Source organism: Saccopteryx bilineata, chromosome 11, assembly GCF_036850765.1.
Source record: "Saccopteryx bilineata isolate mSacBil1 chromosome 11, mSacBil1_pri_phased_curated, whole genome shotgun sequence".
Classification (NCBI taxonomy): Eukaryota; Metazoa; Chordata; class Mammalia; order Chiroptera; family Emballonuridae; genus Saccopteryx; species Saccopteryx bilineata.
Window position 1 is genome coordinate 6,659,631 of NC_089500.1, and position 11,253 is coordinate 6,670,883.

At 49.5% G+C, this 11,253-nt stretch overlaps 1 protein-coding gene across 3 annotated transcripts in view; it reads left to right on the forward strand.

The window, feature by feature from the left end:
• TMX3 (thioredoxin related transmembrane protein 3) overlaps positions 1 to 10,164 on the forward strand; it is a 32,696-nt gene extending 22,532 nt beyond the window's left edge. For all 3 annotated transcript variants that reach the window (XM_066246442.1, XM_066246440.1, XM_066246441.1), the window contains 3 exons: positions 3,645 to 3,774; positions 4,926 to 4,994; positions 6,804 to 10,164. In XM_066246442.1, the coding sequence (XP_066102539.1) occupies positions 3,645 to 3,774; positions 4,926 to 4,994; positions 6,804 to 7,061 (457 nt within the window). In that variant the 3' untranslated portion in view covers positions 7,062 to 10,164. The remainder of the gene's footprint in view (positions 1 to 3,644; positions 3,775 to 4,925; positions 4,995 to 6,803) is intronic.
• Positions 10,165 to 11,253: the final 1,089 nt, after the last annotated feature.

Consider the following 11,253-nt stretch of genomic DNA (forward strand, 5'->3'; position numbering starts at 1 on the left):
TTTTTGTTTGTTTTTTGAGAGGAGAGAAGGCATACAGTGGAGTCTGTATAATAATAATTGGAAGTCTGCACTGTACATTTCTGTGACCAGCACGGGACTGAGTGGTCAGTGTATATTTTCTAACTTTTATAGGAACTCAGTAAGGTGTAAGTACTATTTACTCCATTTTATATAGGTGAGGAAATTCAGATTTCTTAGAAGAAACTTAAAGGTAAATAATATACCAGAGGATGCCAACAAGTAAAGTTAGAGGTCAGTTCTCAAATTTGGATCTCCTCCAGAAACTGTTACTGCTGTGACAACAATAGTGACAGATAAATTACTGGAATTTAATAGGTATTGATGCCTAAAATATTCTTTAACTTATGGCAAATACGTCATAAAATGTAAGAATATTACACTGCAACATTGACTGTGTTTTTTTTTCTCAGTAGAGCACCATCAGATCATTGGTCTATTAAATTATTTTGTTTTGGGTTTTTTTGAGTATAATGAAGAGAAGTGGATTGAGATGTTTTCTTCCATTAGTATTTAAATGGAAGGGAATTACAGTTAGCCGTTGCCTAATGAGGATGCTGGGTACCCAGGCACCTTGGTCTCCAGGGCCTGACAGTAGGAGTCCTGTCGTCTCTCCCTGGATGGGCTTGGTGACTGGTGGGCACAGCACCATGTGCCCCCCCCCCTCTGCCGATCTGCTCCCTGTGGCTCCAGCGTTTGACTGGTGGGCTGGTTTTGGGGGGTGTTCTCAGGGCACCGCAGAGCACGGGAAGGGAAGCCCAGCCTGGCAGGCGATCTCGGGCCTCTGCTCCATCACTTCTGTCTGCTTCTTGTTGGCCAGGCTGCAGGCGGTGCCCAACATCAGGGGTCGGATGAGCGTGCTTTGCCCCACTGGGAAAGGGTGTGGCGTAGGGAGGGATGGAGACTTACGAGCATCAGAGCAGTCTGCTGGACCCGGTTTCTTAAGTGACATGAGTGAGTGTTCTCTTGCGTGTACTTTCATAGACACACAGATAACCATAGACTGATGTATGGGTGACACACGGAGTCGAGTACCTTCCTTTTGTGATTATACAAAACCTGTCTTTGAAAGAAAAAAAGTTATTTTAATGAAATGACACATTGGTGGTGGTAGTTTCCTGTCTGCAAGCTCAACTGATGTCTGGTGACCACTAAGGCTCAGGGAACAGTGCTGCGGGGTCCTGGTGGCGTGTCCCCGCGGCACTGCGGGGTCGTAGTGTGCTGTCCCCGCGGCACTGTGGGGTCGTGGTGGTGTGCTGTCCCCGCGGCACTGTGGGGTCCTGGTGGTGTGCTGTCCCCACGGCACTGTGGGGTCCTGGTGGTGTGCTGTCCCCACGGCACTGTGGGGTCCTGGTGGTGTGCTGTCCCCACGGCACTGTGGGGTCGTGGTGGTGTGCTGTCCCCGCGGCACTGTGGGGTCGTGGTGGTGTGCTGTCCCCACGGCACTGTGGGGTCGTGGTGGTGTGTCCCCACGGCACTGTGGGGTCGTGGTGGTGGCATGTCCCCGCGGCACTGTGGGGTCCTGGTGGTGTGTCCCCACGGCACTGTGGGGTCGTGGTGGTGGCATGTCCCCGCGGCACTGTGGGGTCGTGGTGGTGTGCTGTCCCCACGGCACTGTGGGGTCGTGGTGGTGTGCTGTCCCCATGGCACTGTGGGGTCGTGGTGGTGTGCTGTCCCCGCGGCACTGTGGGGTCGTGGTGGTGTGCTGTCCCCACGGCACTGTGGGGTCGTGGTGTGTCCCCGCGGCACTGTGGGGTCGTGGTGGTGTGCTGTCCCCGCGGCACTGTGGGGTCCTGGTGGTGTGCTGTCCCCACGGCACTGTGGGGTCCTGGTGGTGTGCTGTCCCCACGGCACTGTGGGGTCGTGGTGGTGTGCTGTCCCCGCGGCACTGTGGGGTCCTGGTGGTGTGCTGTCCCCACGGCACTGTGGGGTCGTGGTGGTGTGCTGTCCCCACGGCACTGTGGGGTCCTGGTGGTGTGCTGTCCCCGCGGCACTGTGGGGTCGTGGTGGTGTGCTGTCCCCGCGGCACTGTGGGGTCGTGGTGGTGTGCTGTCCCCGCGGCACTGTGGGGTCGTGGTGGTGTGCTGTCCCCGCGGCACTGTGGGGTCGTGGTGGTGTGCTGTCCCCGCGGCACTGTGGGGTCGTGGTGGTGTGCTGTCCCCGCGGCACTGTGGGGTCGTGGTGGTGTGCTGTCCCCGCGGCACTGTGGGGTCCTGGTGGTGTGTCCCCGCGGCACTGTGGGGTCGTGGTGGTGTGCTGTCCCCGCGGCACTGTGGGGTCGTGGTGGTGTGCTGTCCCCGCGGCACTGTGGGGTCCTGGTGGTGTGCTGTCCCCGCGGCACTGTGGGGTCGTGGTGGTGTGCTGTCCCCGCGGCACTGTGGGGTCGTGGTGGTGTGCTGTCCCCGCGGCACTGTGGGGTCGTGGTGGTGTGCTGTCCCCGCGGCACTGTGGGGTCGTGGTGGTGTGCTGTCCCCGCGGCACTGTGGGGTCGTGGTGGTGTGCTGTCCCCGCGGCACTGTGGGGTCGTGGTGGTGTGCTGTCCCCGCGGCACTGTGGGGTCCTGGTGGTGTGCTGTCCCCGCGGCACTGTGGGGTCGTGGTGGTGTGCTGTCCCCGCGGCACTGTGGGGTCGTGGTGGTGTGCTGTCCCCGCGGCACTGTGGGGTCGTGGTGGTGTGTCCCCGCGGCACTGTGGGTCGTGGTGGTGTGCTGTCCCCGCGGCACTGTGGGGTCGTGGTGTGCTGTCCCCACGGCACTGTGGGGTCGTGGTGGTGTGCTGTCCCCGCGGCACTGTGGGGTCGTGGTGGTGTGCTGTCCCCACGGCACTGTGGGGTCCTGGTGGTGTGCTGTCCCCACGGCACTGTGGGGTCCTGGTGGTGTGCTGTCCCCGCGGCACTGTGGGGTCGTGGTGGTGTGCTGTCCCCACGGCACTGTGGGGTCCTGGTGGTGTGCTGTCCCCGCGGCACTGTGGGGTCCTGGTGGTGTGCTGTCCCCCTGGTGGTGTGCTGTCCCTGCGGCACTGCAGGGTCGTGGGAACTTAAGAGAATTTGCAGTGTTACTGAAACGTGTTGTTTTGTACAAGATACTGTGCTGAATATAACTTGAATTTTCTCATTTAATTTTACCACCAGATCCGTCCATACCCTCACATCTTTTACTCATTTATAAATGAAAAACATTAAGCTTAAAACACTAAATTCTGGGAAAGCCTGAGGTGTACACAGGAGCATCGTGACTTCAGAGACTGCGCTCTGCCCGGCCAGTCACCTGAGAACCTTGTCACTGTGGGTGTTGTGTGTGCTTGACGGCAGTATTTGAAGTGTATCTGTGACATGAAACAGTATTACCCAGCAATTTATCATTTGTCCATAATGTGTTTTATCCTTAAGTTTAACTGAAAATTCAGCTGTTTTGTATTGCATACTAAAATGTTTTTCACATATCCTTGATTTAGCTATTTTTTTAAAATTGATGGATAACTTTAGATGTTTTGGATATAGTCAAAAGGAGGCAAAGCTATTACTTTAGTTTCCTCTTTTTGTGATTATAGTTATTCAGACATAATATAAAAATCAGAATATTTTTGTGTGTTTAGTATATTTTGATTTTTTTGTTTTTCTGTTTTCAGTGAATTAAAAGTCCCAACTGTAGTTGTGCTGAATACCTCAAACCAACAGTACTTTTTACTAGACAGACAGATTCAGAACACGGAGGACATGGTCCAGTTTATTAACAGCGTTTTGGACGGCGTGGTGGAAGTAAGTTGCACCCTTCTGTCTTGGACAATGGGAGGGGATGGCGGGAGCAGTTCCTGTCTGCAGATTCTGAGAGGCAGAGTCAGCCGTCACTCAGGGGAGGGGCAGGCCTCCCCTCCCTCACGTGGTGGATGGTCACGTGCTCTGACACAGAGAATGTTCTTCCGTGGGCTGCTGAATGGTGGACGTGTCCTTTAAGGTTCTCTGATGGCAGTTGTGGTTGTCGCAGTGAGATGCGCGTCGGGGTGTAGGGATGCTGCTGCCCGCAGTGCACCGGCTGTCCCGATGGTGAACCTCCCTGGAGTGCAGTCAGATTGACGTTCCTAGGAGACCTGTGAACAAGACATTTCCTTAAGAGATAGGAAATACTGTATAATGAACAGATAGCTCTAACTTTCTTTTTTTCTCTAAACCTTACTGCTGTGTGTCTCAGATGGTTGCACCCATATTAAAATCATGAAATCACGTCCAATTATAGTAGGAAAGAAAATAGGAGTCTTCTGTGCAGTCGTGAAATCTGATTATTTCTTGAGACTTCAGTTTGTGCATCACACAGACCTTACATGAAACTCGGCTCACAGAGGAGCACGTATTTCTGCTTTGGAAATCACATAGTCAGAATTTAATATTTGTGAAAATGTTACTGACATTTTCACTGTGTGCACGAGAGCCCTCCCGTGTGTATGTAGGTTAGTGAGTCCCTGCCTATGCTGTGTAACCACAGAGAGGTTACACTGGTGTGTTCTCACGGGGTGAGGACGTCAGGACTGGGACTGACCTCAGTGACGGCCGGTGTCAGCCATCTGGTGATTTCCCGTTCCGAGTTTTCCTGACTCTGCCTCTCAGCACTGTCCTGTTTGTGCGTCATCCTCGGGACTGGCCATGTGCAGAGCAGAGGTGGCCCGCTTCCCCCAGGTGGACCAGTGTCCGCTGTACCCCACAGTGGGGGCTGGGCGGGGTGGGTGCGGCTGGGGGCCCCACACTCACCCCGGAAGTGGGTGGCTAGGGAAGCAGGGCGGGTACTACAGGCTCTCCTGGGTGCTGTGTGTAATGTCCTTAGCCCTTGACCGGCAGTTGCAAGATTATGTAACAGAAACATGAAGTAGTAGTACTTTAAGTTAATGATGTACGTGTCTTTTCCTGTTACATTTAAGGCCCAAGGAGGTGATAGCATTTTGCAGAGATTGAAAAGAATGGTATTTGATGCCAAGTCCACTGTTGTGGTAAGTTGTGACACTTTGTCTCATTTCATTGATAATTGATAGAGTATATATAGCGTTATAGGCTCTTTATGTTAAACCCCAGGTAAACTCGGGGATTTGAAAGGATTGGGTAAAAAATACCTTTTTTAGGTTAGAACAAGTCTGCTTATATTAGGAAGTCATGCTTGTCAGGCGGTACTTGTTTCTCTCCTCCTTCATTTATGATTTTGAGGAACTGGTTTCGGTCAGTTAACATCACCACATGATGGCAGGGGTCCCTCAGTCTTTCCTGCTCTGCCTCTTCCGCCCTTGGAGCTGAACCCTCCTTGCTTGGAGCTCTCAGAAGTCTTACTGGTCCCGTCTGCCTTTCTGTCAGCTTGAGAGCAGAGGCCTCCCAGAATTTGAACCTTTACCTTGTTCTGTTGCCTGTCGGGTGCTGCCTGTGGGAGTTCTCGTTCACTCTGGCCAGGGGCAGTCATCGGAGTGTAGCCAACCGTCTCCTCTTGCTAAGAAGCTGGTTCTGCTACTAGCACTCCGTGCATCCTGCAGTTTCCCAGTGACCCCTACTTTCCTGTCAGCCCGACACGGACTGGCCCTCAGCCCCGTGTGTCCTGCGCACTCTGACTCCCCCGGCCCCCTCGGGTCCCCTCGCCTGGCCCCTGCCGTACTGTGCCCACTGCACCATTGGCATCACTGACACACCAGCCCCCTGCAGTGATGGAGGCAGAGCCCTCTGCCTCTCCATCGTACGCCACAGTCCGGATGCCGTGTGCCCCGTGCCCACGTTCACCCCGCATGGGTCTGTCACTTCCTCACCCTTCCTTATGTTCCTGCCTCAAAACACCGTGATTTGATGAAGCTTTCTTCTGTTTCCTTAGTCCATGTTGACCTTGCTCCCCTCTAAGTTTGTTGGCATGGCTCTTGAGAGCGACAGTCACACCCACAGTGTTGCCGCTGAAAAACCTAACCAGGGGAGTGGCTTTCACTTTCCTGGGAGCCTAGGAGACAGTATGTCCACTGAAGGAAATGATTAAGTTAATGTGGCTTCCCTCGGAACCACAGAAGAAATAAATATCCAAAGGGTGATGTGAAGAGAAGGCGTGTATGCCTGCTCACGGTAAGCAGCCAGCTTTCTCGGTGGGCTGGACGCACCACACCCTGTCTGGCCCGTGGGAGCCACTGCAGAGGCCTTCAGGGTCCACGTGAGCAAAGGAAATGTCGCTAGAGAAGGGTACAGAGCAGGGGTCCCCAAACTTTTTACACAGGGGGCCAGAACACTGTCCCTTAGACTGTTGGAGGGCCAGACTATAAAAAAAATATGAACAAATTCCTGTGCACATTGCACATATCTTATTTTAAAGTAAAAAAAAAAAAAAAAAAAAAAAACGGGAACAAATACAATATTTAAAATAAAGAATGAGTAAATTTAAATCAACAAACTGACCAGTATTTCAATGGGAACTATGCTCCTCTCACTGACCACCAATGAAAGAGGTGCCCTTCTGGAAGTGCGGTGGGGACCGGATAAATGGCCTCAAGGGGCCGCATGTGGCCCGTGGGCCGTAGTTTGGGGACCCCTGGTACAGAGTGTGGGTGCCCTTTTCTCCTGCCAAGAGCCGGTTACACACACATGTGAGTGCATACACATCCACACACCATACAGTTTTCGTCTCACGTGGAGGTCCCTGCAGAAACATTGACATGACTGACATGCACGGATTAGCTGGCAGCAGGAGGACCAACCTGTCGTGGTTGTCCATCCGTCCGTCCATTCATGCTGCTGGCATGCGAGTGCGCTGGCGGCACTGAGCTGTGATTCTCTCTCCACAGTCCATATTCAGGAGCTCTCCAATCATGGGCTGCTTCCTCTTCGGCCTGCCTCTGGGAGTCATCAGCATCATGTGCTATGGCATCTACACGGCTGACACAGACGGCGGCTACATAGAGGAGAGGTGCGAGGTGTCCAGAAGCGAGGTGGACAGCCCGGAAGTGGCTGCAGACGGCCAGGCGCAGCAGCCGAGGGGTGGACACTCTCCCGGGCCTGCCGGGCCAGAGCCCAAGGACCTCCTAGAGAAGAAGACAGACTGAGACTGTGCCAGGACTTCAGATCGCTCGAGAGTCTGTTTACTGAGTTGAGACATTTAATCGGGATGGTTATGAAAGGGAAAGGTTGTTTGTATTTTGCTAATACCAACTGCATGGATTAAAGTAGTCCTTCATAAATGGGGGCTGTTGGATGCAGAAAGGAAACGCTGGTCTCACACAAAGGATGCTCCATCGGTGTCCACCTTCCGGATGTTCTCACAGGCCAGCTCCCTGTGCGTGTTTCTCCCTGAACATCCGATTCCAGGCAGAGCGGTGAAGGGCGGGGTCAGGCAGAAGAGCTGTGTTCAAGGGGAGAGCAGCGCCCCCGTGTCCCGCTGCGGTCTCCCCCACTGTGGATAACACTCACGTGGACAAAAGTCAGTCTTTAAAATGTGGGCACTTTAAGGAGAACTAATCACTCTTTCCGTGGATTGAATCAGGATGAAATTTTAAAGTTCTGGTTTTATATAGAGCATAGCAATTTTATTTTGTTTTTTAAGGGAGAAGTGTTACTTTTTAACTTTATACTTGGTTGCATTATAAAATTTTCCTATTAGCCTGCAGAGTGACAGAGGGTAGGTGCTCTGACGTTTTACCTTGGTGACTCTACCAGGCGGAGCTGGAGCAGGGACTTCACACCATGAACTGGCTACACGGCAGGTGTCTCAGCCAACATTTCAGGGAGGGGGTCGTTTCAGGGAGGGGCCGTCTCGGGCCCTTCTCCTGCTTTGGCCGGAGCAGCCAACCTGTTTCTCGATTTTCTATATTGAGATTTCTTGTGAAAATTTCCTTTGATAAAAAGCTCCTGCTGTTTTTTAAAAAAGTAATATATGTCTTATTTTATGGTAACTTGCGTGCATATAGGTGTGTATATGTATGCACACACACGTGCACGTATACAATTTTCTTGGCATTCGTCTGTTACATAATATGGGCATGTCTGTGTTCATAATGAGTAATGAGTGACACAATCAACCTGTCAGCAAAATCCCGGGCAGCGATTTCAGAGGTCGACCAGATGCCCTCTCCGTCCTCCGTTCTGCCCGCTCTCCAGCCAGTGGCCTGTGGTCTCTCCTCCCTAGAAGAAAATGCTGTAGGAAATCTAGCCCAAGGAACGCAGAAATTTGGTATTTTTTTTTTAAAAGTAAGTTTGCTATGTTTAATGAAGTTTAGGATTTTTTTTTAGCTGGCTTTTATTTGGGTGATTATTCATTGAGTTATCCAACACAAAGAATTGTATTAAACATTTAAAATGTTCATTCACTTTTAAAAAATGTAATTCCTGGTCCTGATGCTGAAGTCATTCAGGGCTCTGGTCCCCAGGGGCAGCCCCTGCTTGTTCCCAAAGCCATGTGGATCACTGCTCAACTGGAACTGTACCCTAAGTACTGAGGAGTTACTAGTCATTGTTTCATTGCGCTCAGTTATTTTATTAGTGTGTAATAATTATTCCTAACGCTTAGCATCCCATTATTATTTGTAATAGTGGTTCACATATGCAGTCACAGGGAGTTCCGGGAAATACTAGAATGAAATGTTCTGTAGTGGAAGTTGGAGATCAGTGCTGTTAATTGGACTAGTAGATTTCCTCTCCAACAAGGAATGAGAGATTGTTTTGGAAAATAAATGTCACTGTTTGCAGGTCACGTTTGTTTTGCAGCAGTGACAGGCCGAGGCGAGCCCAGATGCCTCCCGCGAGCCCGGGTCCAGGGAGGAAGGTCGCCCGGCAGCTGCCAGGACAGCAGGCACCAGGGAGCGTGGCCGCCTTTCCTCCTGCTCCCCGCTGTCCTGTGTCGGCAGTCTCTTTCCACACTTGTTCCTGTCATTTCTCAAGCGTCGGAGGAAAGGCCTCGATTAGAAAAAACTTAAAGAAAAACCAAACAGGAAAGCTCTGTTTGTATCAACAGACACGTCCAGCAGTCTTTGTCTTCTGAGATTTTTGTCCAGAAATTGCTGCCTTACTCTGTTCCCCTTTTCACAACTCTAGGGACTGTTGCCTCCTGTTCTACTTTGTTTACCAAATGTGTCTATTGGGAAAACAAAGTGTGTAGGTGGTTTGTAGTGAATAATTTGATTTCTTCCCTTATGTTTTAATATTTTGCTTTTTGCATATCTCCACTTCAGGGTTCTGTCAGACACTTCACAAAATGAGTTTAAATTTTTGCTCACGGGCATGCTTCTCCCTTGACTGGGATATCAGAGCTTAGTAGGAATGCTTTTTTCATTTTTGGAAAAAAAATACTTCATAGTCATGGTATATTTCTTAAGCAATCTTATGTAGAAGAACAGGTGTCATCCTAATTCAGTGATGAATGTTACATATCAGGAGACGGACTGCCCTTCAGTCTGTTGGACTTTTTTGCCTTTTCTCATAGTTGCAATAAAGTTCTGACTCTAATTTCCAAAATTCAAAGTCCTAGATGCTTGCTGTTGCTTAATTTGGTGCTCAGACAACATGCAATGGTATTCCAGAGAAAGTGCATCCCACTGTAGCTTGCAGCCCTTTCTAATTTGTTTTGTTGTGTACTTTCATATTTCTCTAATGTTGCTGCTTCTGAAACTTCTTGGAGGCGGATTAGATAGGGAATTTCCATGTTTATCGCACAGGCTTCCCGGTCCGGGATTTAGGAGTGACCTTGAGAGTCAGACGCCAAGAAGTTGCAGGGAGAGTGTGTGAATAAACAGGTGTGTTGTTTTTCGTTCACTGAGTTTTTGTTTGCTGTCTCTTGTGTTTTATTTCAGAGTTTTTGTTTTTTTCTTGGTTTTGGTTTTGCAAAATTAAATATTTTCATCATGCTTCATTATTTATGATCGGGAGGTTGGATGGTGGGGGGGGAATCTCTTGCTGTTCTTATGCAGACACTGTTCACATAAACCGTGTGAGTGAAATGTTCAGACTATCAGTAAATTGGTGGGGTGAGGTTTGCCATTTTATTTTTATAAATCTCTTTTTCTGAATGTGTCTGGGTCCGAGAGTGGGCAAACAGTTTCTGCTTTGGACTAATGGGTTTTTGAAAGTCTGGATTACTAGTTGGATCCTGATAGCCTTCCTTAGGGTACCCATTGTAAACCATTTGTTTTTTCTAAAATAAAGTAATTGAAAACATGTAGTTCTTTTTTGTTTTTCTGCAACGTGAGAATGCTCTGTGTAAGCAAAGAGGGTAGTTGGGACTGTCTCCCACAGCGTGTTTCCTCCTTTATTAGCTTGTAAGTTATTTGTATAAAAATAATTTCAGAGCTGGGACAGACTTGAGAAACATAGCATTCTAATCTAATGCCATTATATGTGAAGAAACTGGGACTCAGAGGTTTGATAATTTTGTATTTTTCAAACCTTATTTTTTAAAATATTAATTACAACAAAGTGAGAATAATTGGATTTGCATCCACGATCTAAATGCTACATTGTGGCCTTGGGCAAAGCAGTCACCCCTCACTTTCACTGTCCTGCTGTAAAACGGGACTCAAGCCTCAAGATGCATCAAATGGGAAGAGTCTGTTAGGGAAAATTAGAACTTTACACACATGTCCATTTTTAACTCTTTGTTTTAGCTTTTATACCATGAGCATCTCCCCTAATGAGAACAACCCTGACCCGGGGAACAGCAGCTGAAAGGTCGACCCCTGTGGATGAGCACAGAGTAGCTGGTCAGAATGAGCCGTGTCCAGGAGAGTGGCCGAGCCTGTACAGGGGCAGGTGGGTTCCACGGGAGCACAGCAGCCGCCTGTCGCTATGAGCGGCTGCATCCGTTGCGTGTGGGAGGCCCTGGTGTCCCACACTGGGTCCCAGGCCTCTGTCGCTCACCCTGTGTGCCATCGGTGACTTGCCCTCTCTGCCCTGTGGCTATAATTCAGGGATGGTGGCCCCTGTTTTGTTGGATTATGAAGATTAAATGAGTGACACATAGGCCATATTTAGAAGATGAAATAGTGACAACTCCAAAATTAACATTCAGTTACTCAATTTATTGGATTGATCTTCTCGCTTTGTTTGAATTTATCTTAAAGCAAGGGCATTAAGAATGTAGACTAATGTGTTTTAATTTGTTCAGCCTTTCTATTAAATTTAAGTCCCAACATTTTGGATAGAAATGAAAATGTTTCTTTACCATTGAAATTACACTTAATTACAAATATTTAGGTTTGCAAATATCTCTGAAAATCCTTTGAATTTTGTGCTCTTGATGAAAATGAG